Source organism: Daphnia carinata, chromosome 4 (genome assembly GCF_022539665.2).
Source record: "Daphnia carinata strain CSIRO-1 chromosome 4, CSIRO_AGI_Dcar_HiC_V3, whole genome shotgun sequence".
Classification (NCBI taxonomy): domain Eukaryota; kingdom Metazoa; phylum Arthropoda; class Branchiopoda; order Diplostraca; family Daphniidae; genus Daphnia; species Daphnia carinata.
Genome location: NC_081334.1, coordinates 8,996,335 through 9,022,396, shown reverse-complemented (window position 1 = coordinate 9,022,396; position 26,062 = coordinate 8,996,335). Strand labels below are relative to the sequence as shown.

The following is a 26,062-nucleotide window of genomic DNA, read 5'->3' as shown; positions in this document are numbered from 1 at the left end:
AGCACTTGAAATCCTATGTAGAACAAGATAGTGTTGTAATGAAAGCTGCAACTGGGCACGAGTGGGGTAAGTTAAAAGTTAATGCCACATATGGCATAGACAGAAGAGATTCAGACGAAAAGGTACTTGATTTGCCGTATCATCTCCCATTACAACAAAAAAGAAACTACAAACACTTAGACAAGTGATACCACATACGGTTTTAAAGAATGTATTTGCATGCTATTAATAGAAATATTATATATTCATTAATTTCATAACATTATTTGAAGGATTGCTGTTAGCATTACCTTTCCCTGGATAGGAACATTGGTACCTCGAGACAAGCGTGGTTGTTGACTTTGAATCAACAATGAATTATGAGCTCGTGCTGCAAATGAAAAAAGTATATGTTCATAATTCCTTAATATAATTCACAGGAATTCTTCCTTGGTCTTACCTTTTCCTCTATTTCCATGTTTCTTAATAACCGACACTAAGTGGTCATTCCCATATCGTACAATGTCTTGGATGACCAATCAGTAACATCAATGGTTTCTATTGCTACATCAATAGAAACCTTAGTGCCTTGAATAATAGAAAGGATTAGAAAATATAAATAAATAAAAATTTAATTGGCTTACCTCTGGCATGAGCACATAAACTCTTATAGTTTTATTCATACTTTTTTTTCTATAATACAAATATTACAATTCATAAAACGATACATCATAGAAAAACATCACTATAGTAATTACATTAATTAAATACCTACCTACTTAGCAATACTACAGCTGAAAGAAATAAAAGAAATAAATGTTTACCTGTATCGAGAGTCCGTTTGACGTTTACAGTCCCAACTATCAAGTAAAAAAAAAAGGTCTGAAGTCCTAATGTCGATGGCACGGGAGTCCTCTTGTCGGAAAGTGAAGCGCTCATTCGTGGCATCTGTGAAAGATGTAGAAATTAACCAATTAGGCAGTGCGAAAAACTAGTGCAGGGTGGTGATACCTCTATTCCAACTATACATAGAGACGGGATACAGACACTTTATATACCAGACTATCATGCGGACGACAGTCTAAAAGAGTAAGTGCGTCCTTTAAAAGAATCCTCTGCTTGCTTGTCTTTCAATACACCCATTCAAGCCCAGGCAACAACATTGATCTCTTCTCTCAGCTTTACAAATGTTGGTCCGGGGAGGGCCTCTGTCAACCAGCTGCACATCTGTGTTGACGTCGACCATTTGCTCTTCTTGCAAAGCACGGATAAAATGAAACTTTCCGTCAATATGTTTAGTTCGTTGATTGAACTCTGCGTTTCTTCTCAGCTTGATTGAAGACGACGTCTCTGGAAATAAAAACTTTTCGGCTTACAGGGTCCCAGTCCCTGAAGGCTTTTTGTGTTTCACAATAGCCCACATGATGACATTTTACTGCTTTTGGTACTTGCTGCTCTTGCCTCTTTTTGCCTGAGAAATCGACCGTTCTGGTTGCCACACAGTTAAGCAAATAGACAGCACAGTAGGATGCTTGCCATTTTAATGAAAATTGCCATTTTTAAGGAACCATATTCCAAACTCCTTGCCGACATATTCTCCGACGTTTTCACCACCTAAACAGATAACATGATTCCCAATTTCAACTTCTACTCTTTGGACAAATTGGTTAAAGAGATCAGAGAACACTGTTCTTTATTGTAGATTCTGCAACCTGACCAAGACAACGATGCCAAAGCTGTATTGACTATGGTGTTGATTTTGCCAGTTCTGAAAATGATTCCATTTGAGGTTGAAGGGTGATTGACCTTCCATAGCAGCTGATGATAAAGAGCATAGAGGTCATTTGCATTACTCATTCCCTTTAAACGAATTTCACCATTCTTGATGAGTTCAACTTCGGAATATGTGAAAACAGCTCTGAAACCATTATCAGTGGCTGCCTTATTACTAAATAGATTGACACCGAGTTTTGGAATGTGCAAAACATCCTGAAGGACCCCATGATTGTAGTTTCCGTCTACACAACACACAATGGGAATATCACCGTATCCAGTAACTTGTAAAGGTATAGAGTCTTCGCCTATTCAGAAACGGGCCAAGCCCTTTTTTTTACCGGTATGTAGTTGATGGAACATCACTCTTGATCAGACATATGTCTTGTCGCTCCAGAATCAGCAATCGAATTCCTTTTCTTGGTTTTTGAAAAGAGGAGTAAGAAGTCGCAGAGTTTTCTTGTTAGTCTCCAAATTTTGCCATGCTAAAAGCAATGGCTTAAAATTGGGAGGAAGAGTGCACGTGATCCTAGTGAGGATTTGGGCCTCTGTGAGAGGCAAGCCAATTAGCGAATTTGCGAGCCAAGCATTTGCGAGCGAAGTTAATCCTAAGTAAACAACAGAATCTTTGCAAATATCAATGCTGAGCTAATGCTAGGTAAAACAATCTTATTGTATTCACTTATAAAGCATGATGTTACATACATTCAAACTAGAATGGTATCCACAAATGATTAAAAAGTTCATAGACAACAAATTTTCAATGATACCTGTACGTAAGTAAATTCTAGAAAAATTAAATGACATCTTAAAAAAAATATAGGATCTCGAAGAAACGTTGTGAATTAATTTAAAACAAATCTTCCAAATTTCACGTAAGTAGAATGGTAAATAATGGGATAAAACCGAAACTGTTCAAGAAGGGTCCCTTTTCCCCTACTGTGCTCGCCCCTAATTTTTTCTTGGCATATCAAAATCAAACAAGGTGGGAAAACGTACCCCGAGAACCCACCCCAATTGAAAGCGAAATCCTTGTTTGCCATAGCCTCTTTTTATGGCCTCCATGAAGTAAATGACGCCAATTGCGCATTCGAAGGAGCGGCAAACAAGTTCACGTCGAACAACCAAATGCTATTTATGTACGAAAACACCGTCGGACTTCGTATCCTCGCCTTTTTTATATATGCAACGACGTTCTGTTGCCACGAAAAATGCGATGGCGATATTTCTTAACGCCGCGGTGAAGGACTGAATTGCATAGAAGGCCCCAATAAGCGAAAGCAGCTTCCCAGTCAAAGAGCAATGTATTCGCATGATTTTCTGAAGTCAGGTGCTTTGGAGAAAAACAATCTATCTTTTGATGAATTTAGAACGCAGACCCACCATTCCAAATGAACTCGTGCTCCTCCCGATAAAATCCAACCCGAGTTCAAGCAAACTCGTATTATTTGTGTTGCTCTATATAAAAACGTTATATGATTCGATAATGCGACTGAGCGAAAGGAATCGACAGGATCGCACAACTAGAGTTATCAAGAATGGACGTAATTTACCTCAGGGTAATTATATTTTTGTTGAAAATCGTTTTACACATGGCTTTCACTGATGAAATCTCTTAGCCAGTAGCGTAAAAGACATGATTTTGACTCAAAAATTAACCCATATACTCTATGATCTGGGTGCGGTTCAGCATCGAATTTGCCCAGTTCAATAAAACACCTAGGCGTTGAATCAGGCCAACCGGCCAACCGGCCAACGGTCCAAATGTCCGCTCGAAGACCATCTTTGACGCACACATGTAGTTGCATTGCATTGCATTGCATTGCACATCATGCAGATAATTAGTCTCAGATGTTAGTGAGACTAACTGATAATCATCAGGAATCCATCCTTTGAGACTCTCTCCGCCGCCAGTCAGGCATGGCAGCCGCATTCTACGTGTATCGCCGCGGTGACCTCAACAGCACATGCCATCATCATGTGATGGACCTTGCGAAAGCTGTGCTTTCATGCATCAATGACATTCATATTATCTATAAAAGACAAGACCCGCAACGGTCCCGTCAGGGAGTTTAGGGAGAAACACGTATGTGTAACTGTATCTTGTGTAGTAAATACAAGCCAAGTTCATTATACATATTTGTATTTATTTGCTTTAACATCTGACTATATACACATTACAATGATTAGAATCGGGAGAAAGACGTACTAGTGCCAAAGCTCTTTTTAATCCACCACGAACACGCCCACTTTGCCCAACGCACCCACGTCAACTGCCACGCGCTGCTCCCATCGTCGGTCCCCGTATCTATAATGTACAAAAGCTGTGCGATCCATCGCCACCCATCTGGTGCGCGGTCTTGACTGCTGCAGCGTAGGTTTCCTGGCCGCAGCCACTAATCCGTCTTGCTGAGCTAAGGTAGCGTCTTCCTTGCCCTCCTTTCATAAGCAACTTTTTTAGAATCGTTGTCAAAAAAATTTCCGTGAAAACGAGCTCGCGGCCCTCGTTTCCAAGTGTAAAGATCTCCGGGTCTGAAAGCACGAACTCGGATTTAGGCTTCACCGCAGTGACAACCGCCTATCTCTTCAGTTTTTTTACGTGGAGACACGCCCGACCCCATTGTTGCAAAGCAGTTACAACAGAGTATCTTATCTCTGCATCAACCTCACCCCCACCGAGAGCAGAGAGGCGAGCATATAGATTTACTAGCGGCGGAGTCACATCCATTATTTTAAGTTGCGCCGTAGCCAATCTCTCTTCGGTAGTATTTACCGACTTCATCTCCCTCTTCTCCGTGACCCGCCGCTGCATATTGCCGCCGGGTTAAGGGGGCCTAAGAGAGAAACGGGGGTCTTAACGATAAAGGAAAACCTCTTTGAAATAACCTTGAATACTTCTCCCGTCAACGGCTTTAGCTAATATGACGTAAGCTCGCCACAGATAAACTGCGACACTATGACGGCCATTTGAACGTACTTCGTTTCCGCCGAACCCCCTTCCGCCGAACCCCCTTCATCCGTCGAAGACCTGGGGTGCGATCCAGCCGAACCCGCAATCAAGGCCGGTTACACTTCCTATCGAACAATACGTCGTCCTTTAACCAGTCCTCGCTAAAACCCAACTCGTTCCTCTTATGTTTCGCTATGTTTTGTGTTGTGTCGCTCTTCCCGGCCTACGCGCTCCCACTCGGCTTCCTGGCGGGACTCATCCGAGGGATTCGAAAGATCCCAATCGAAAAAACTATGGCGACCGTAACATTGGGCGCCTCCTCCAACCGGTCCATGTCCCAAACACCTCAACGCAGTGGCGACCTATCACCAGGCACTTGAACATGACCACCAAAAACCCTAGGTTTTTCACGATAGTTACGATACCGGTCACGTATACGAAGTTCTCCTAACTCTTCTCGCTTCAAGTAGCTGTGGGCTCTAGAATATCGCGAACGGCCAAACTGCCCTTAATTGTAGCTCCCTTGAGCTGACATCTTTACTGATCGAGAACTAAAATATGTCTGAGGTATGTAGTTGGCTTAGGCCGCTTGCAGAAGGAACAGTGAGAAAAGAAAAAAAAGGAGGGAGTTGTTTCCGTTCTTTTGGGTTTTCCTTTTTCGAAAGTTAGCTAAATAATGTGTGTATACCCTTAGGGTCTAGCAGAGTTTTTGCCATGCAATTATAAAAAGCGGAAACATAAACGACCATTATTTAACAGTCTTACAATGATTAGAATTGATTGATTTTTTCCCTTTCACATGTCTTCCCTTTCATGTAGCACATATCTCGGATACGCCAAGTATCGTCTGCTGTTGCCTTATTCACATGCGCGACTCTTCTGGTGGTTTGAGTCTAAAGAGGACGTTTATCGCCCGACTCCCCACAGCTCCGGTTTCTACACTGAGATCACCCAAGCCGAAACTGAAGCCCGGCAGGAGGTGCACCGTACTTGGAATGACGTACTAATTCCATGGAAAAAGGATCCCGGACCCGACGAGTACGTTTGCTGCAGGAATTTTCATACATACATTCTGCTGGCGATTCTTCTAACTGCTATTCGTTGAGGCCGTAAGCCTTCATTTTTCCACCTTTCTACCACTTCTTGTCGTTATATTATATTTTCTTGTCGGATTATTTTCTGCTTCAGGTATGACATAGCTGTATCGGCTACGTTAAAAAATGGCCTAGCCGCAAAAATTTCCCTCAGAACCAGTGGATTACTTGATAACGATCCCAGCAAGAAGATAAAAAAGAGCACTAATAGAGTCAGATATCTGACTGGAGGTGTTCTGCCATTAGAGGGTCTTCGAGCTGAGCTTTGTGTGATCTGTCTTGGAGTGGGCCTGATCACGTCGTTTTCAATGGTGCTTGATGATGCGTTACTTTGTTCAGGGCTGTTGATCGGGTGGTGGTAGTGGTTTAATCATTTTGAACTTCTTTTCCTTGCTGATCTTTTCCGTGACTTAATAGCCTGGCACCACTGACTCCCAGTCAATCCGTTGAGGCTTTATGGAATGATTTCATTCTAATCACGTGAACGATATCGGTTTTCCCTCGGTCGCTTGCTGAAATCACTTCATAATTCACCGATATTGTTTGCGTCAACACTGTGAATGGTCCTAGCCAACGATGTTTTTCTGACTTTCCAATTTTGCGCACCGGTTTGTAGACCAACACTAAATCTCGTTTTGGAATAATAAATTCCCTGGGTTTTGCTAGTGACAAAAATTTTTCCCACGTCCGTGGTTTCTGAGGATAGGTTTTTCTAAAGTGCTGGTCGGAAACCTCTAAAAATGCTTTAATCGATGGGTTTCCGACATATTCGATTCCACCAATCTGCAGAGGTTAAGAATTTCGTGGTAGTATGTAATAGTTGGCTTCACCCCTTGCGTTCTACTTCGAAGTCTGGTCTCCTTAAACAGACCGTAATTGTCCGGCTGAAACTCTTTTAAAAAACAATGAACGTAGACCGAAAACTGCAGGTCTATTCTGGTTTTCTCCGGCAGCGGGTTGTGCTGGAATGTCTTGCCAATCGATGGGAAGCCGTACAAAGAGGAACCAATTTCTTGCGGGATCAATTACATACTGAAATTATTTCGTTTGCCAGATTATCCCAGCCATCAACATCCGGGTGCGTAACCTCTGTTGGATCTTGCTCGGCGTCAGAACTTGAATCTCACCGGCTTAGAGGGTATTCAAGCACTCTCTGGCCAATTGTCTCTGCACTTGACGTCGCCAAATCTTCTTGAGACGCAGATATTTCTGACTCTTGTGCCTTGCTGGGCGCTGTGGTCTTCTTATCAGACAGCGCAGTCGACAAATCATGAAGCGGATGCAATCATATAAGGGAGAGTGGGGTGTGTTGGGACGCTTTTTGTTTTTGTGCCACAAATCCTACAAAACTTTTTTTATTTTGGACTGTGTGTCTATTTATGGTGCCCCTTTCTTTACCTCCACGTTTTTTCCTGATTTTTAAAATACACAATTTACGTTGTACAAATAATAAAAGTTTTTATAAATTTGATGGAGGGGCCTGTGGTGTTGGGTGAATTGGGATACCAGGGTGGGTGATGTGGGATAGCCTCAGCTTATAATTAAAATCTGAAAGAAAAATTTAAAAAAAAATTAGTAAGATCCTACTAAATCAATTCTTTATTTTAGAAAAGTTTTTGTTTTATTTCATATGTAAATAAAGAATTTTTCTTATAGCATAACAAATTCTTTATCGACAAATTATGAAAAATAAGGGGGGCTGGGCTTAGGATATCGGTTACTAAAATCGATTATTGGTGGCTAAGATACTAAGCTACTGCTAAGATCTGTAAAAACAACACTTTGGTGACGTGTATAACCCTTGAGGAAGATGAAAAGATTTTCTTTTCTACAATAAATTAAATAACAGGTAAGAATTTTTTATTATTTAGGTATTAGTGCATATACTTATTTATACTGTTGAGTTAGCTTACATCAAATTACCGTAAATGTAGTTACTTTTGTTACATAAATGTACACAACCTTTTGATTTGGCTTTTCTGATCTGATTTCACATCCTAATTGTTAAAAGTACAAGTTATCTTTTGGTTATTTAACGAATCCATCAGGAGAATTGCTGACAGTTATACTGCAGAAATTTTTCTGTTGTTATTATGAAAAGTGACTGTGATAACCTATCAACATCCAACTGTACTGGTCAAACTTAAAATAAGCATTTCGTGATTCATTTCAAATACCTTAAACAAAATAATGGATGATTTTTAAATTAATTGGCAACGTAATTATATTAGAAAGAGGAACTCACAACCATCACCTGAAAAAATATTAAAACTGGCATTTGGTGATGTTCTTCGTGGTGTTAATTCGACAAGACAGGCTGCAAACAAATATGGATTGAGCAAATCTAGTGTTGGAAGATAGGCAAAGAAACATCGTGGTTATGGTATTTTAGCTCGATTACAAATAAAATCAGAAAAATGCTTAAGGACAATGTTACAAGCCAATATGGAAATAGAAATGGAGAAATATCTGAAAAGGTGTGCCTCGAAACCAAAAACACTCTTCAGCTTGCTTTTTCGCTTGCGATTGCCAACGCAATACCAGTTCTTTTTCATTTGGAGCAGAATGAAAAATCGTCAAAAATTTGGTTGCATTCTTTCATGAAACGGCACACTACTCTCTCAGTTCGAAAGCCTGAGCAAACTAGCCAGGGAAGAGCAGCTGCATTCAACAAGCTAGTAGTTATGACAGGCTATTACAAATTATTATATATTAAGTCTAGATGCAACTTCCAACCCAATCAAGTGTATAATTTAGACGAGACAAGCAACGCCACAGTTCAACCACCACCAAAAGTAATTGCCCAAAAAGGGACAAATCAGGTAATAAGATCTTTGTTATATTGTAGCGCCAATGGACTTTGTCGCCTATCGCATGATGATAGGCGATCCACAAGTCAAGCTGACAAGTCAGAGTAGGTAGTTGAACAGTAGTCAAGTAGTCATTCATTGAGTAGTCGAGTTGGTGTGTTGTATTCGTCGGATAGTTGATTGTGTTGTCACCTGTGTTTAGTGTGTATCTTGTGAGTACGTCAAATACACAAGCCTTAACCCAGAGTTGTTACAATATTGGTTCAAAAATCTAATTAACTTTTCTAAACTTAATTACTTTAGGTACAGCAACGGTATCAGGTGAAAATTGGGATAACGTCATGATGTTGGCCTTCATATATGCTGATGGATCATCGATTCCACCGATATTCGTCTTTCCTCACAGAAGGATAAAGCCTGAATTTTACAAAACGGGACTAGTTAGGTGCTTATGCTTCAGTAGTGACACAGGTATAATTTAGTACATTAGTAACCTTATTTTTATTGACCAGCATAGTATTATAGACTGGATGACAGGGGAAAATGTTCTCAAGGTGAATTCGCAACGTTATGTTAGATCTATAGTTGACAAGCCTACCCTCCTAGCAATGGATAATCCCATAACGCACCTAGAATACCCAGTCGTTAAGTTTGCAAAGGATAACGGAATAATCCTTTTAACATTTCCGCCACTTTAATCACGCGCATTACAGCCGCTTGATGTAAGCGTTTCTTCGCCGTTCAAGAGGGCTCTTGCTGTAAGTCACAATGAGTGGCAAGCAAAGTATATTTCTTCCTTTAATCCCGAAAATATCACATCAGGTTTTAAAGCAACAGGAATTGAGCCCTCAATAGATTCGCCATATCAGATACAGGTTTGCCCCAGCATTAGTGACTGATTGCGATCACGCAGGTAATTAGAAATAAATTATTGTAACAACAAAATTTATAAATATGCTTATGTATATTCTCTTTTGTTTTTCGATAAGTTCCGGATGAGGAATACATTTCGGTTTCTGCAAATGAACCAGATACAATGCCATTTACTGATTTGCCATTCGTCCATTTCAGCTTCCGTAGTTGCCGATTTTCCAAAATATGTACATATTAAATCGTTGGGAAAAATATTTTTTAGTGCCTATAGTGGATTCTGCTGCCGTCGTAGCGATTTTGAATATTTTTCCGAACAATTTAACGTGTAAAATCGGCAACTACGCAGGCCTTACTGTAGTAGGCAAGGGCCTGCTTGTCAGTATCGTGATGTTTTGTATTGTTGGACACAGTTTTTGGTTCAATTAGTCGTAAGTAGCGTCACTATTACGTTTCTTCTTCGTCACTATTAGTCCATTTTTTTTGCCAATGTCGTCCAAAATCCATCCCAGTTCAGTTTAAGTCTTCCTCCATTCAGACATACAGTCTCCTCGATCCCAATGCAATCATCTTTACATTCTTTCATCTAATCATCATCTCATTTCCGATATCTCCCTGCGCCACTCTTTATGCACAAAGAGTTCCGCACACACAGAGTTAGAATATGAAGAAAACGGTTTGTTCATTTCTACAAGAACTCACAAATACAAATATTATCCAGCCATCACGATCCTCAGTATTACCAAATTTAGAAATTAAACCGACTAGGGTTTAATTATTCATTGAATTTTCATCTACAAAAAAAAATATCTTTCCTCAAGCAATTCAACAACTGGTGGTGATGAAACGGCTGGCAAACTCTGATGGTGTAGATAGTCAAAATTCCGTTGGCCAGTCCTTGCAGGATATCGGGTGGCGACAGACATTGCCTTCGGCAGCCGTATTTCTCAGCTAAACCTTACCCAATCCAAGAGCAAAATACAATAGCCAATTACAGTATTATCATCAACGAGTGCAACAAACGCCCGATTCGGTCAAATAGCCGCAAATGGTCAAATGATTGCGAAAGCTGGCGCTCACAAAAGAACGATTAAATGTAGCATGATCCGAACTGTAGTGAAATGCTGTTGTACTTCGAAACAACTGTTTTTCGCGGCAGTGGACTTCATGCGGGAAAAAAGAGGCCAACTCTCCTACAAACATGTTGATGTTTTGCTCTTCCTTAACAAAAACGCATAGCTTTGTAAAAGTCTGGAAAATACAAAAATGTTTTCATGCAAATGTTGTCTTGTTTTTCTTGTTACGTTAAGCCGCCCTTCAAAGCTGCTTCCCAAAAACCGCAATATTGTAACGTACAGCAAATGTAGGCTTATGCAATCGATATAACTTATCTCATGGACAACCCCCGAGGGTTATTTCAACTCATGATTAACAAAAGTCACCAGAAGGTTATCATTCAATTAACGCTGGGCATTGGATAAATTCTCCAGAACATAATAAAACGCCCAACATGGATGGTATAAAAGAAGGCCACGCAGCTGGATCGGGGTTCCTTCAGTTTCGGTTTTACCCCATTATTTACCAGCACACTTACGCGAAATTTAAAAAAATATTTTGATTTTTTTATATTAGTTTATTTACAACGTTTAAGCTATTCCCTGATTTTTTAAAGAGATGTAATGCAATTATTTAGAATTTATTACAATTTTTATTTTGCGGTGAGTTTCGACCGAATCGGGGTGACTTTGGGTGGACACCTGTACCCAGACTTGCCGCGATCGCGATCAAAAATTGATCGCCGATCCGATCTTTGATCAAAAAATTGATCGCCGATCCGAACTTTTGAGAAAGATCGGAGATCGGATCGGCGATCCCAAAAAATTTATCGCGATCCGATCGTTTTTAACGATCAAACTTTTCGCCATCTAGCTGTAGATTTTGCAGTCGCATGGTTCACTTTCATTACTATTTTTGCGAATGCCAATTGAGGGAAACTGTTAAGTGTTCACCCTCAATGGCCGTCAGTGACTTTCGCTGTGACAGCCAATGCTACATTCGTTAAACAGCGTGAATGTTCAGCGTTAGATGTCGCACAAAAACGATCGGTAAAAATGATCGGCAAAATTTGATCTCCGATACGATCTTTTGCAGTTTGATCGGAGCGGAGATCGAGATCGAAAAATGGATCGGCGCGGCAAGTCTGCCTGTACCACTTTGGACAGGGTCGAAAGAGGCAGAATAAGTGTTTTAAAATTTTACTTTTATTTCTGCTTGTTTGTATTAAATTAGGGAACAATTTAAATGCAGTCTTCATAAGATATTACGTGAAATAAGAGATTTTTATTATCCCTGAAATATTTTCATTTTACTGATACGGAAGACAGGAGGTGGAGCCAACACAGTATCGATAATTAAATAATATCCATTTTCCCAATTGATTTCCCCGATTTGTTTTGGTCATGCCATGGTCATGTCTGCTGCGTTAAAATTTTTAATCGCTCTTTGATTACTGATGAGCTACATTTCGTAACACTCGACTTACGTACAAGTAAAATACATTATTTTTATTTAAGGTAAGAGATATAAATAAGCATTAGTTGTATTGTAAATGTTTCTTAAAATAAAAAAATTTGAATTTTCGCGCTTAGACTTCCCCTCGCATGTACGCCCATTTCGTGTCCAACATCACCCCGGCCGTTTGTACAACTTGGCCCCCAAAAACAACTTTCGCAGAATAAATGATTGTGTTTAAAGTTGAATAAGAAAAATTATTTTCCTCTTCAAATATTATTAACAAATGTCTGGTCTACTTACTTCTAATAACTATTAACGTATAATTATTAAATAAAATAGGAAAAAATTTTCGATTAAGAACTAAGAAAAATATAGACTTTTTCGTATGTTTATTATTTGTTAAATAATACAATAAATAATATAGACACGAGAATCAAATTTTTACATTATGTATAAGAACCTATTTCGATCAAAGTATGTAATTATTACATTTTTATTATGATTATTATGATCATTTTTATTTTCCGCGGCACTGCACAACTTGTTACAGTATCTTAAATATATAAATTATTTTTCTTTTTTAAATAGGGTCGACCTGTGTTTGGCGCAAAAGCGCAATAAGTTGGGAAGGGTAGTTTATGTCCAGACACCTTTTGCTAATGCCCCAGGTGTTACGAAAACTGTATGGAAAAAGTCGTCTAGCCTTTTTTTTGTTAGACCTCCAACCCCCATCCTTCAGGCTAAGATGAAAAATATCTAATGAAAACAATATCGTCCTCAGTCATCCGCTTTGGTCATTAAATAGAAAATAGAAAAATCAAGTATTGAAGCCTGGATCCACAGCTTCTACCCATCACCCAGGAAATCTTATGAAATTAGCAAAACGATAAAATAATTTATGTTGTACAATACTAATATCGGCATTTCAGATTTTAATTTTCAATTACAGTAGTCGCCGTAGCCATTTTGCATAACATTTTCTTCCACAAACTCCCACAATAACTTGCGCCATGTGTCTCTACATGTCTTTGCTTCACTTAAAATTTTAATGTATTCGACTTTGTTAGGAAATGTCTGAATGCAACATGGTCCCCGCGGGTCGACCCAAGAGGTAAACATTTCTAGCATTCTGATTGGCTCTCCCACTATGATTTCAGTAGCCAACACCACGGAAAGAAAGCAACAATACGGCTGTTGACGTGTCGTTTGCATCGTGTCAAATTTCAAAATAAGTCAAAATTACTCACAATATTACTCACAAAAAATTCCGCTGTCGTTAGCTCTACCAATAATAATCGGAAAACTGATATATAGTCAACAGCAAAAGAAAGATATTTCATAGAGAACGAGTAAAGAAAATGTTTAAAATAGCCTCATATTAAATTTTTTGCTTTTAACGGCTAACTTTACGAAATTATTATTTCTTGGGTTTTAAATGTTGCCTCGAAGCCATTGGTCTCATCAAATAAGTTGTGTTGCAGACTCTTGTGCGTAGAGTGCAACAGAGAGAGATAATATGTATGGAATGATGGAAAGGAGAAGAAAGGGATGACTGTGATGGATAGGACGAAACTTTATTTCTGAATTGAGAGAGACAATGGGAGGAAAACTGATTTGGGACAAGGACAACAAAATTGAGACATAGAAAAGGCAACTGACAAATTTACTGCGAGACAAAATTACTAGACGACTTAGTCTGAGGTATACTTCTCGTGAACTGACTCAACCCCCAAAAAATGAGACACAAAGAAACAGACAAAAAAACCTCACTAAATTTGTAGACCCGTGCCCCATACAGCCCTGCCTGCAAGGGCAGCACCGTAGGCGACAAGTTGCTATTCAGTTCCCGCTAGGACTAACAAAACCATTGAGCCTCATTCAGCAACAATTTATTTACTTGTTTCGCTAAGCATTTTAATGGTATGAGTCAAATTTTTATAAGCCAATCCCCTCTTTTATACCGACCAAAAGATAAAAAATACGGGTTAGAACAAACGGCGCGCATGCCATATTCAGCAAATGAGTTCCATGGAAACAAGACTTCCCCTCCTTTAGTCTGTCTCTCGCAGCACAGGAGACAAAATATTGTAGAATTCTTTAAAAACCTTGTCAATACCTTACGGCAAATTTGTCCCAGCCCACAGTGATGTAAAGATGCGAGCCCACTGATGTATGTCCCGTTTCCATAGTAATTTCGAACATGAGTTTTCCGCAGTTTACCACATGCTTAAATTTGACCAATTGACATTTGTTTTTCTTAGTTAATTGAATTCAAATTCAAATTTGAATACTAAAGACAATCTTTTTTACTAGGTAGATTTTTTTAATTATATATAATCCATATATAATATTAATTATTGTGTAATAATCGTAGGCCATGTCCAAACAGTAATTAATAGGTTAATTGCAATTGACTTTAAACTCACGTAATTATAATTATACTTTTCTTCTACAATAACAATTTCTAAGTTTATTACCCGATAAATCCGAACAACTATATCTATAAAATAATATAATTAATTATGAATACCTCTTCATTCAGAAAAAAACAAGGAGTCCAAATGTCGCTGGCATGGGAGTTGACTTGTCGCACAGAATAGGGATTGCTGGGTGCAGCAACACTTTCGTTAACGCGGCCAAACGTCGGGAACCAGTAGTCCAAACGTCGTTAGACAGATGTCCTACTGTCGTGAACCATTCGCCCAAGTGTCGAGTGGCTATAGTTCTAGTGTCCTAGGACGACTCGTTCCCGATATGGCAATGCTACACGGGAGACACGTTAAACAACAACAAAAAAAAAGTTCTAGTGTCAGAAAACCTAGAGTCCATTTGGCAACTAGCCCAAAGGACTCTATCCCCTTCGTTGTGGTATGAATAAACTTCGGGATTGTTTGCTTGGAAATTTTGGGAGCTAGTCCGCATCTGAAAGTCCACAGTTTACCCGTTCCACTGTCCGCTTTCGCACTTTACTCTGGCACTATTTTACGAAACAACTAAAAAAAGTAAACGAATACATCGATGTGTTTCCTGTGTTTCTTTTTTTGAGGTAGTATTATTTACTAATTTAAATTTTTTTGCATTAATTTTTCGAACGTTCAATAGATTTGACAAAATGAATGAGTTTCAAACTGAAGTTTTGCGGCAAGTTGTCGGGCATTGCAGCCATAACATTGGTTGGAATGGAATTCATGCTTCTTCTTTAGATTTACTCACAGAAGTCCTTCAAAAATACTTGACTGAGATTGGTCAGTCTATGCACAGATATTCAGAACAGTGTAAGAAAATTCATTGTGTTAGAAGAAAGAAATATAAATGAAATTTTTTTTTCAAGTTGGGCGCACAGGTCCAAATTTAGATGATTTAGGACTTACCTTTCGAGATATGGGTATCACTATTCAGGACCTTTCAGACTATGTTTCCAATGTTGAACCCACATCTTTCAATGAAGATATTTCTAAAATCCCTGTGGCTAGAGAACACAATTTAAATTTTCTTAAACCAGGCAGCCACGAAGTTCTTTCCAGACCTGTTCATATCCATGAACATCTACCTCCAATGCAACATATCATTCTGGGTAAGAAATGTGAAAAAATATTTTCCATACTTGACAGAACATAGTTCACCATACATGTAATTTTTCTTTATTAACTTTTTGTTGCATCATCCAGATGATGACAAAGCTTCTACAGATTATCCTGAAGTTACAGAAACCCTTTCAGTTGCTCAAGATAATGTTGAGCAAACTATGAATTTGTCTCCACATCCTTATTCTTTTAAAAGACCTGATGGAGCAGAGAAACGAAAAGGGTATGAAAAAAGGCATACAGTGCATGATTTGGTTTTGATTCCTTATTTTCATGTAAACTTTTAGAGGATGGTTGGGTGACGATGGCCAACCAATTAGAGAAATATCAAGTGTGATGATGACATCATCGGGATACCTTTCATCATCGCGCGAAGGGAAATTGCCTGAAACTAAAATTCGAAAATTGTTTCTTGAAACAGAACCGGATCACGCCCTTCCGGAGAAAAAAATCAATATTAAGAAAGTATTTGAAGGCATTAAAAAACCAGAAGAACTTTCTAAAAAAAGTGACGAGAGAGACTCAGATTTTGTTAAGAAATTTAATGACATTTCAAAAGATCGGCAGTTTGAAACCCCTGAAGAAAAGAGACCAATACCCGAACAATCTAAAGAAGAAGATTTTGAAAAAGAAGGAAAAAGGGAGCGAAATAAGGAAAAAGAGCGAGTAAGAGAGCAAGAAAAAGAACGAGATGCTGAAAAGGAGACAGAAAAAGAAAAGCAAAAAATGGAAAAAGAAAAGGAAAAAATGGAAAAAGAAAAGGAAAAAACAGAAAAAGAAAAGGAAAAAACAGAAAAAGAAAAAGTTTCTGGAAAAGAACAAGACAAAGAGAAAATTAAGAAGAAACGTAACAAAGAAAAACTGTTAGAAGAATTTGCTTTCTTTGAAAAGGGAAAATCTATTTCATTGAAACCATCAGAATCTATTGCTGTCAATGATTCAACAAAGCAAAAATTGAATATATTTAAGAAAATTCCAAAAAGCAAAGACCTCGATAATCAGACAACACGTATCTTGTCACGCACCGAAAACGCTGAATCTGAAAAAGGATCTGCTGCTGTGGTTGAGGAAAGTCCATTGAAAAGCATTTCTGAAGCAGCAGTATTGTCCTCAAATAGCGAAAGCTTTGCAAGCGGGAAATTAAAAATTTCAAAAAAAGATAGGAAGCAAAAAAGTAAACAAGATCGTCTTCCTTTTAACACTGATGGTGTCATTCTTGTTGACAGCCAAGATAATATCAAATTTGGAAAAGAACTTGCAAAAGTAGAACCTGTTTATCCAAAAGAAGAACCGATCGGACCAAGTGACCTGTCGATTTTGGGAAAATCCGGGCAAAACAGATCCAAAATAATGGCTTCTCCCGGTGTTGAAGCACCAAAAAAGAAAAAAGGTCGACCTCCCCGTGTTATGACGCCGGATCTAGGTGAAACCCAAATTTCTGAGGCTGCACCACCAGCCCATGTTGAATCGCCCATTCCGCCGACTCCAAAATCTTTCTTTCCTTTCCCTCCTCACTTCTCAGTTCCCGGATTGATACCACCGCCGTTTATTCCAAATGTCCCCTTTAATTTATTAGGAGTTCCTCCGTTAGGATTGAGATCTCCTTTAGGGATCCCGCCCACGAATATGTTTAGTAGTGTGGGACCCATGTCTAATGTGCCCCCAACGGATTTTTACACGCCACCTAAAGATACCATGAACAGAATGCCTCCCATGTCCTCTTCACCTACCAAGTCTCCGAATATTGTTGACAGCCTTCCTGAATCCTCTTTAAACATGGAAACCAGTGAAGCTGAATCCGTTGTAACTAAAAAGAAAGAAAAGCGCGAGAAAAAAGATAAAGAAAAGAAGAAAAAAGATAAAAAAATTAAAGAAAAGGTGTCCGATGAGCAAGAGAGAAAAAACAAAAAGGACAAAAAAAAAGAGAAAAAAGAAAAAGAAAAAGACAAGGAAAAGTGTAAAGAAAAGGAAGAAAATTTAACCGTTCCAAAAATCACTTTTAAATTTGCAGCTGCCCCAAGTTCACCACACCCGTTAACGCCAGACTCGACCCCAAAATTGTAATCTTGTGCATTTCGTTATCCATTTGATAATTGCCGTTGATTATTATATGTATTTTTTTTTCTCTTTCTCAGAATATTTAAAGCCATAGCTGACAAAGAAGGTAATTTCACTGCCTCTGGTAGCAGCAACAGGGATGTAACTGCTCAGTCACCCGTTCAACCAGCAGTTGAAGTTGCAAAATTTTCTGCGCTTGTCACGCGTCCTCCTAAACTGGTGAAAACCGTAAAGGAAATGCCAGCAAATAAGCCTTGTGTTGAAACAGTAACCGATTCTCCATCCACTTCCCAACCTGCGCTAGCCCCTCGCACACCTAGTCCTTCTCCGAAAGTCAGACGTGAAAAACCACAAAAACCTCCACGAGTAACAAAAGATAAAGAAAAAGAGAAAAAGAAAGGTGACAAACCCGGGGTCGGAGACGTGGCAGTTATTACAGAAACAGTTGGATCTTATTATGTAAGTTATGATTTTTGTGTCCTTGGCCCCTTTTACAAGTTTCTTCGATTGGCAGAGTACAATAATATTCTTTTTTTTTGTATATAAGGATGAGTTTGGCAACAAAATATGGATTTGTCCAGCCTGCGGTCGACAAGACGATGGCACTCCGATGATAGGTTGCGACGAATGCGACGACTGGTATCATTGGTAATTTCTTATAATATAATATATCTTATAAATCTTATATTAATTCAAATTAATTTTGTCCGCACGTTTTGTTTATCCTTTTCAAAATCACATATAAATGCATTAAGGGTGTGTGTCGGAATTCGAGTTCCACCTGCTGAAACGGAAAGTTGGTTTTGTCAGCGTTGCATTGCCAAGAAGCAGGGTTCTTTAAAGGAAAAGAAGAAAGGACGAAAGAAGAAATCTGTTTAACTCACACATTTATGTATAGCATTATTTTTCTGGTTTGATTTGGCATTACACGTAAAGTTTTTCTTTCTTTGAGTTTAATTTTATTTTTAAAAAAATACTGTCATTCACATATTGCTGTGATTTCTCGAATTTTTCTATAGAAATTTTCGGGTTACTCAAAGGAATATTTGTTTGGAAAGTTTACATTCGCAGATAGGTACATAGATAAGCAAAGATTAGTAGACAGTAGAAGAAAAGTTATAGATATGCTGAAAAATTCCTAACGCAACATGTGCGGTTTCAGAGCACCACAATAATGGTTAAAGAAAAATGCTCCAATGGGAACTAAAAACAGGGTCCAAGGCAGGGCGCGTGCAATTCAGCTTCAAGTGAATGTTAAAAATGATCTAACTGATGACGCCTGCAAAAAAAGAAAATAAGAACAGAAAAAGTTGCAGAAGGAATTATTGCAACATTTTTTTACCAAAAAAAATTCTCAACTGCCTTCCTTCTTAATTTTTTTTATTATTAAGAAATAAGATAGGGTTATTAATAACATGGACCATCGTGGACCGAACAATTCTACGTACAAATCACATTTTTTAACTTGAAAATCTATTTTTACTAGAAGTTAAGTTGAGTATTTCAGATAAGTCCCATAAAAGCTTAACAGCGCCGATATTTAAATTGTCCCGTTTGACCAAACCGTTGCCATTTACAAAATAGTTTCTGATCCAAATTTTTGAAGGAGGGAATAGGACTCGGTCTCGATTATCTGAGACTCGGCTTTCACCCGGAAGGTACTGGCGCTAGGCTAGAAAAAAATATGTATTTTACGTGTGTCGTACTCGTAACTTCCGGTAGTAAACTGGGTTTCAGCTAGTTAGTGCCAAGTCGTACGGGGGAGAGGGATCTCATTGAAATTGAAAATTTATTCTATGCTTTGTATTTAAATATTATCAAACAAACATGTCCCGCCACAATCACAGTACCTGAATGTACTAAATCGAACATCACGCTGCCTGTTAAATCAATCATAATTTTTAGTCATTATTTGTTAAACATTGTTTTTAAGTAAACGTAGAGTAAGCTTCAAATTCCAGCAAAACTAGAAAGGTTTACGAGAGAACTAAGGGTAAGTAAATTAATTCTTTAGTTTTTCCGCTTTCGCCTTATTCCTCCAAGGGCACGGCCCCGAATGCTTGAAACACGGTTACGACTGGAAGGTATTGACGGCAATCTAAAAAAAGGCTGCAAGAAAATAATTTTTTTTAATGTAGCACCAGCATTTTCCGGTAGTAAGATGTTGGATACCCGGGCCGAGCCCTCATGCCTCCCACGTTAACTTTCCTCCAACTATTTCAGGCAGAAATTCTAGTTTCTACGATTCGGCATTCGTTATTAGTCTATTCGAGCTGTGCTCAATTTTAAGAAATAAAAAATCTCGATCTTGGTTCTTTCATGCCAGCGTTGAAGAAGTCTTTTTCCATAAATAGCCGACTCTCAACCCTACGACGAACCCAACGAATTCCGATTCACGATAGTGCCGAAACATATAGTAACTATCCCGTACGAAGAAGAGACATCTTTCCAGCATAATGTAACAATTTATAAAATCTAAAACCTGAATCTTTAACGGCAACGGTTTTAGTGGTAATTAAAGCTCCTGTCTGTAATTGACCGAATAACCGTCCAATGTCACAGATCCTGCAACAGTTCTGCAACGCGATCGAGAGAAAGCAGTCCCTTGCGCGGTTCCAAGCAGCCAGTTTTAAACTGGCAGTTTAGCTTTAATAATCGGCAAAAAACCCACGTCACCTACCCGCGGAAATCACACTAAGCCACTGGCAACGCTCGCCAGACCGGGGAAGTTGGCAGCTAGAAGAAGCTTAAAAAAATAATTCTTTCCCATCAGATGGCGGCTATTCAGGGAGGTTTCCGACAATCCATAGAAGATGCCTGACATTTAACCAAGATTCTCAATTGCAACATTTTTCCCGACGCTTGTTCCTACTACGCCTGTCGCTGTTTAAAACCGGATCAACTACGCTGTATCCCAAAACGACGTGGCCACCTTCATCAATGGGCGATTTGTTTCTATCGAACATGAACGGCACCTTCCATACCCCATACATGAATACTGACGATTGACTCACATGCAATAACTTCTTGTGAATTAAACTTCTCGTTCTTGATAGGATTTTTTTTTTGGTGGACTGAGGGAAAGGAGAAAATGTAATTGAGGAAGAGTCCCATTAGCGAACCTGAAACGGGTTTAAAGATCTCCTATTTTACGATTTCGATCAGTTTGCTATAATAGTTTGTACCATTATCAGTCACTAATTACACAGATTCCTGTGATACCACCATGATTCGCTATAAGCGACGTCTACACTTGGAAAAGCAGAGATTAGGTCTAAATTATGGCAAATAACCTGCAACGTGCAAAACAAATGGCCTTAAAAATGGCTAGGCAGAAAATTAACTTCATCTCAAAATCTCGCTGCATTTCCACAAAGCGATGGCCACTCATTTAAACGTGACGCCCATATTGTCGTGCTCTACCAAAATGAAATGACTGCTTATAACATCTATAAATTCTTAACGCCTACTGCCAAAATATTTATCTGTTAAACTTCAACGTCCATTGCTTACTTCGGAATTAAAGATAAAATTCGATGTAGTGAACTTCCGATGTCAAGTTTGTAATATGTTGACATTGACAAACTACAACTTTGTCACGGTAGCATGAACTGATGAAATTAAAACGGGTCTGAAAACAACTGATTGAGACATCACTCGTCAAAACGGATGGAGTTCACTTCGAATGAAATGGCCCCACCCCTGTAACTTCCTCGCTTTTTCTTCGTCTTTTCATGTCGAAAACTCTTGCCCTTGGTGTGTATTAAATCTTGGTTGGCCCGCTCTCCCCATGAACCCACTGCGCCTCTCTGAAAATTTTAAATAGATTAGTGTCATTCTTCGCAAATCATAAACAAGTAAAATTTTGAAGACTCACAATCAACTTTATCTACTACTCAAACACCATTTTCTTGTTTACACCCGTACCCGAGGAGTTCGCTTGAATACTAGGGCCGGAAGAGCCTCTGTTGCCAAAACCTCTCCCACCACGGAAACCGCCACCACGTCCTCTATCTGACCCACTGTTTCCACCCCTAAAACCACCTCGACCACCAAAGCCGCCGCCAAATCCTCCTCGACGATTACCACCGTCGTTATTCGTAGCATCTCCGGCTTGAGCGTCTCCTTCTGGTCGGGAAAATCCCCCACGCCCACCTCTAAAACCGCCTTCGCTGCCACGGTTTGACCCACCAAAGCCTCCTCTAAAACCCCCGAATGTCCTAGGCGAAGCCCCATCCTGCTCCGCACCTCCATCTCTGGAAAACCCACCACGGCCACCTCTTCCTCCATTCCCACGTCCACCAAATCCTCCGCTTCCACGACCACGGTGAAATCCGCCGCGATCGCCAGATTCACCTCTTCCCCTGTTACCAAACCCATTTTGTCCGCCTCCCCTTCCAAATCCAAATCCGGGTCTCGCAGCTACGTCCTCACCACCAGCCTCTTCCTCCTACGCAAAACAAGCCGTCAATAAATGGTGTCTACAAAACAAATAAACAAGACAACTGAGGAACGGCAGAAGTTACTAAGAATGCCAATCAAAAAAAGAACTGATCATTAGTAATTTCCAAAAGACGAACGGCTTGATGCGCAGAAGGGCTCGCTTACTCCTCGGGTAACGGTACACCACACACGAAAGCTGAAAGTTACCTTAGCATTAAATGAATTATCTGTGAATTTCTGGTCTATTTCAATTTCTTCTTCTCGGACGCGGCGAAACGGTGTGTTGGGCTGTGTACAATTTTCATTAGCAAACATGGTGCAAAATACACACGACTAAATATTTACCGTTCTGCGTGCACTTCCACCGTTTGCAGACCTGTTTAGGTCTTTCGGTGTAGTGGAAGCTACAGCGCTAGGACTCTATGCAGCACAATCAATTAGTACGCGAGTTTTAAACAAATTTGCAAAGCTGAGAAAAAATATTTTGAGGTGCTTACCTTACTAAATGTACCAGATGTATTATGCGTAGGTGTTTTCTAAAAATTAAATCGAGCTGAAATTTCACTTGTTTTTCTTTTGTTAGGTTAGAAAAAAGTTTACCTGATCAGCATGTTGGGGAGTACCGATTCGTACGTCTGTTGCCGCTTTTGGGGTATTTTTCAATGGCGTAGACATTTCTTCATCGGAGCTCTCCTCAGAATCTTCGCTACTTTCGGCAACTTTAGAGGAAACAGGCTTGGGTGTAACTGCCTTCGGCACGGGTTTTGATGCAGGTTCCTCATCGCTAGACTCCTCCGAACTTGAATCTTGTTGTTTAACTGGCGCAATCACTTTTTTAATGGCAGTTGTTGGTGTTGAATCGACATCTGAGCTGTCTGAATCTTCTGAACTCTGCGCTTTCTTAGGTGGAAGTTTAACTGCCGACTTAGCAGCGACCGCTTTTTGGATCGGTTTTCCATCCTCAGAACTATCTGAATCTTCTGAACTCTCCTGCTTTGGTGTTGGTTTGGCTGGAGGTTTGGCTGGAGTTTTTGCAGGCGTAGATGCAGCGGGGGTTGGCTTAATTGTGTCATCTTCCGAGCTGTCCGATTCTTCAGAACTCTCTTCATTTTTACGAGTTGGTTTAGCCACTACTGTTTTCACCACTGGCTTGGCTGGTACTTCATCCTCTGAGCTGTCAGATTCATCAGAACTGGATTCTTTTACCGTCTTCTGAATTAACTTGGGTTGTACGTTGACTGCAGGTTTATTTGGTTTTGCTTGTGGCATCTCATCTTCACTATCAGATTCTTCTGAAGAAGATTCTACTTTCTTAGGTACCTGTTTAGCGGGCACTGCAATCTTCGGAGCAGCTTTGACCCCATTTGCCTGTTTTGGAGGTTCCTATTAGCAGACAACATTAATTTGAAATCAAACATAAACAATCAGGAAACCAACCTCTTCACTAGAGTCTGAATCTGAATCAGAAGAACTTGAATCAGATTTTTTCTGAGCAGCTACAGCTTTTGCAGCAGGTGTCTGTGGCTTATTTACTATCTTAACTGGGGTTTTCTTTTCTGTTACTTGTGCTGATTCACCTTCACTATCTGATTCTTCCGAAGAAGATTCAGCCTTCTTAGGAATTTGTGTAGCAGTTGCTGTGATTTTGACTGCAGCTTTAGGCCCATTCGCTGGTTTGGGAGCTTCCTGTTAGCATACAACCTTAGTTAAAACTCAACAATGGAAAGTCAGGAAACAAACCTCTTCGCTGGAGTCTGACTCAGAGTCTGAAGAACTAGAATCAGTTTTTTTCGGTACAACAGCTTTTGCAGGGGTCACCTGAGGCTTGTTTAACATTTTAACAGGTGTGGCTTTAGTGGCTGGAACTTCTTCGTCAGAAGAATCACTTTCACTAGATGAACTTGCAACTGGTTTAGCCACGACATTTGCCTTTGGTGACACTCCATTCCTGGTTACTTGGGGGGGTTTTGCTTCATCCATTCCAGAATCTAATAAGAGTAATAGATCAGTAATAGAAGACCAGAAGATAGCCATGATTTTATTGTAATGTGCAAGAGTGAAAAATTTTTTGCATCTTACCAGACTCACTGTCACTACTTTCAGTTTTCAACTTTTTTGACGATGGCATGTTTTCAAGTGAAATCCGTCTCTTCAAAGGGGATGTTCTGTAAGCAAAAAACGATCACACAATATTGGAAACAACATTCAATATAAATCATAAACAAATAGACTAACTTTTGAAAATGTTCGATGACATCTTTTAGAGAAGGTGATCCTTTGAGAAGTGTTGGCTATAAACATAAATCACACTTGTCATCTTGTAAATTGAAAAACTTAGAAACACAATTAAAACCATCGAGCATAATACACTACCCATAAACAAAACGCGGTTAGTCTAAAGCTAGATACCCATGAACACGACCACGTGGTTCTAGATACCAAGAGCACGTGTAAAACAGAAAAGAATTATATCTTACTGCATTAGTTTTTTTCTTAAAAGCTTCGGCATAATTTGGATCCTTTTCTTGAAGATATGAATAAACAAATGCGGCAGCCGCAGTATCACTAATATTTGAAGCCATAACAGAACTCCGTCAAACTAAACTGGAAAGAAATGGGAAGCGCGTCTTCCTAGCTAATGCAAAGCCTGATGGAGGTCTGAAACGTGTGAATTGACAAGAGAAGCACGATGCGCGAGGAAGACCTTAATCCATTGGCCCACTAGACCTGACAAGGCCGGCATTCCATTGCTAAACTCGGACTTCTAGCGGCAACTTAAGCTATCTAACGGTCATATTTCAAACTACAATTGAACGAGAAGAGAACGTTATTGCTGTTTTAAAAATCACGCGGTAGAGTAATGCTGTATGTAGAATATTAAAACTAATCTAATCTTAAGGCCCTTTTGTAGAACAATAATAAAACTGGCTTAATTTGTTGTTGCTGTATGTCCAATTCGATTTGAAAAACGCATTGCGTTACTCATTACGGAGCCTACTCTACAATATAGATTAAATGCTAAAATCTTAAAATGAAGAATCGTAAATGAGATAATGGACTAATAAATTGCCTAAATTCCAATAACAAAATAATGGTTTTGTGAAATATCTGACTTTTTACTGGCCCATCAAGTGCATAGTGAATTTCAATACCAATCGGCGAATTGTTAAGCCTGCAACCTAGCGGGCATGTTTGTACGTCCATGGCTATTGCTTAATTTATAAATTCATAAGGTCTGAAATTTTTTAGAACATGAAATTCTTAGAATGCTTTTCTGTAGTCTGTAAGTCGCTTGTAGAAATGTACCGCGATCCATTTCATAAAGAGTATTCATTTTAATTAATGCGCTCTCCAGTCCCATTTTAAATTACTTCCAAAGAAACAATTTCAATGCGAATAAAAGATCACTAATAAAACAATAAAATCAGCATCGCTGTTGTCACAGAATGTTTAACCCACAACAGGTAACTTCATGGCCGAATTGTTAAACTTCTAATCTCAGCAGATAAAAAAAACAGGAAATGGTACAATTATTGTTCGTGCCAAAAAAAAGAAGTATTGAAATTTATAACATAGATGAATCACCAAAATAATGTTCCCAGTGTAACCATTCTTGATAACTGACTTACCTAATTACCTTTAATAACATATAATTAGTAACATATGGAATAACATCTACCAATATTCCTAGTATGCAGAGCCACTAGGCGGGGTTCTGTTAGAAGCTGGTTATTACTGCGGGACACATTGGTATTCTAGTAAGAAATTAAAATAAATTAAAATAATGCACCTTTGGCGCGATTAACTAGATTTTACGGTAACACAGGAAGAATCCCACTTTTTGTCCAACTTTTACAGGCAAATCAGAAGCAGAGCAAAAATAAAATTTCGGCAAAACGGGACTCTACGTTTGATAGTTCTTTGGCCTTATGCATAGTCCAGTTTTGGCTCTTGAATTGTAATTGTTTTTATTTTATTTTACTTCGG

General features: G+C 39.1%; 2 protein-coding genes across 6 annotated transcripts; one reads left to right on the top strand and one right to left on the bottom strand.

Annotated features, from left to right (window-relative positions):
• Positions 1 to 14,912: 14,912 nt before the first annotated feature.
• Positions 14,913 to 18,578, top strand: LOC130692730 (transcription initiation factor TFIID subunit 3-like). The gene is made up of 8 exons (XM_057515812.2): positions 14,913 to 15,036; positions 15,093 to 15,265; positions 15,322 to 15,564; positions 15,659 to 15,797; positions 15,862 to 17,634; positions 17,710 to 18,091; positions 18,180 to 18,280; positions 18,388 to 18,578. Exons 2-8 carry the CDS (start codon positions 15,103 to 15,105, stop codon positions 18,509 to 18,511), a joined length of 2,925 nt encoding a protein of 974 aa, XP_057371795.1. The 5' UTR covers positions 14,913 to 15,036; positions 15,093 to 15,102; the 3' UTR covers positions 18,512 to 18,578.
• A 2,647-nt stretch (positions 18,579 to 21,225) lies between these two features.
• On the bottom strand, positions 21,226 to 24,772 carry LOC130692731 (nucleolar protein dao-5-like). Of its 5 annotated transcripts, XM_057515813.2 has the most exons (11): positions 24,553 to 24,770; positions 24,311 to 24,366; positions 24,155 to 24,240; positions 23,816 to 24,063; positions 23,513 to 23,761; positions 22,676 to 23,458; positions 22,573 to 22,611; positions 22,421 to 22,495; positions 22,283 to 22,363; positions 21,510 to 22,082; positions 21,301 to 21,441 (listed from the first exon to the last, which is right to left on the bottom strand). In XM_057515813.2, the coding sequence occupies exons 1-10, from the start codon at positions 24,655 to 24,657 to the stop codon at positions 21,525 to 21,527; spliced, it is 2,280 nt and encodes a 759-aa protein (XP_057371796.1). In that variant the 5' UTR covers positions 24,658 to 24,770; the 3' UTR covers positions 21,301 to 21,441; positions 21,510 to 21,524. The 5 variants fall into 5 exon arrangements, with proteins under 5 accessions (XP_059351019.1, XP_057371796.1, XP_059351018.1 ...); XM_059495036.1 differs by lacking the exon at positions 21,510 to 22,082 and having other exon boundaries at positions 21,226 to 21,441; positions 24,553 to 24,769; XM_059495035.1 differs by lacking the exon at positions 23,513 to 23,761 and having other exon boundaries at positions 24,553 to 24,772.
• Between the last annotated feature and the right edge of the window lie 1,290 nt (positions 24,773 to 26,062).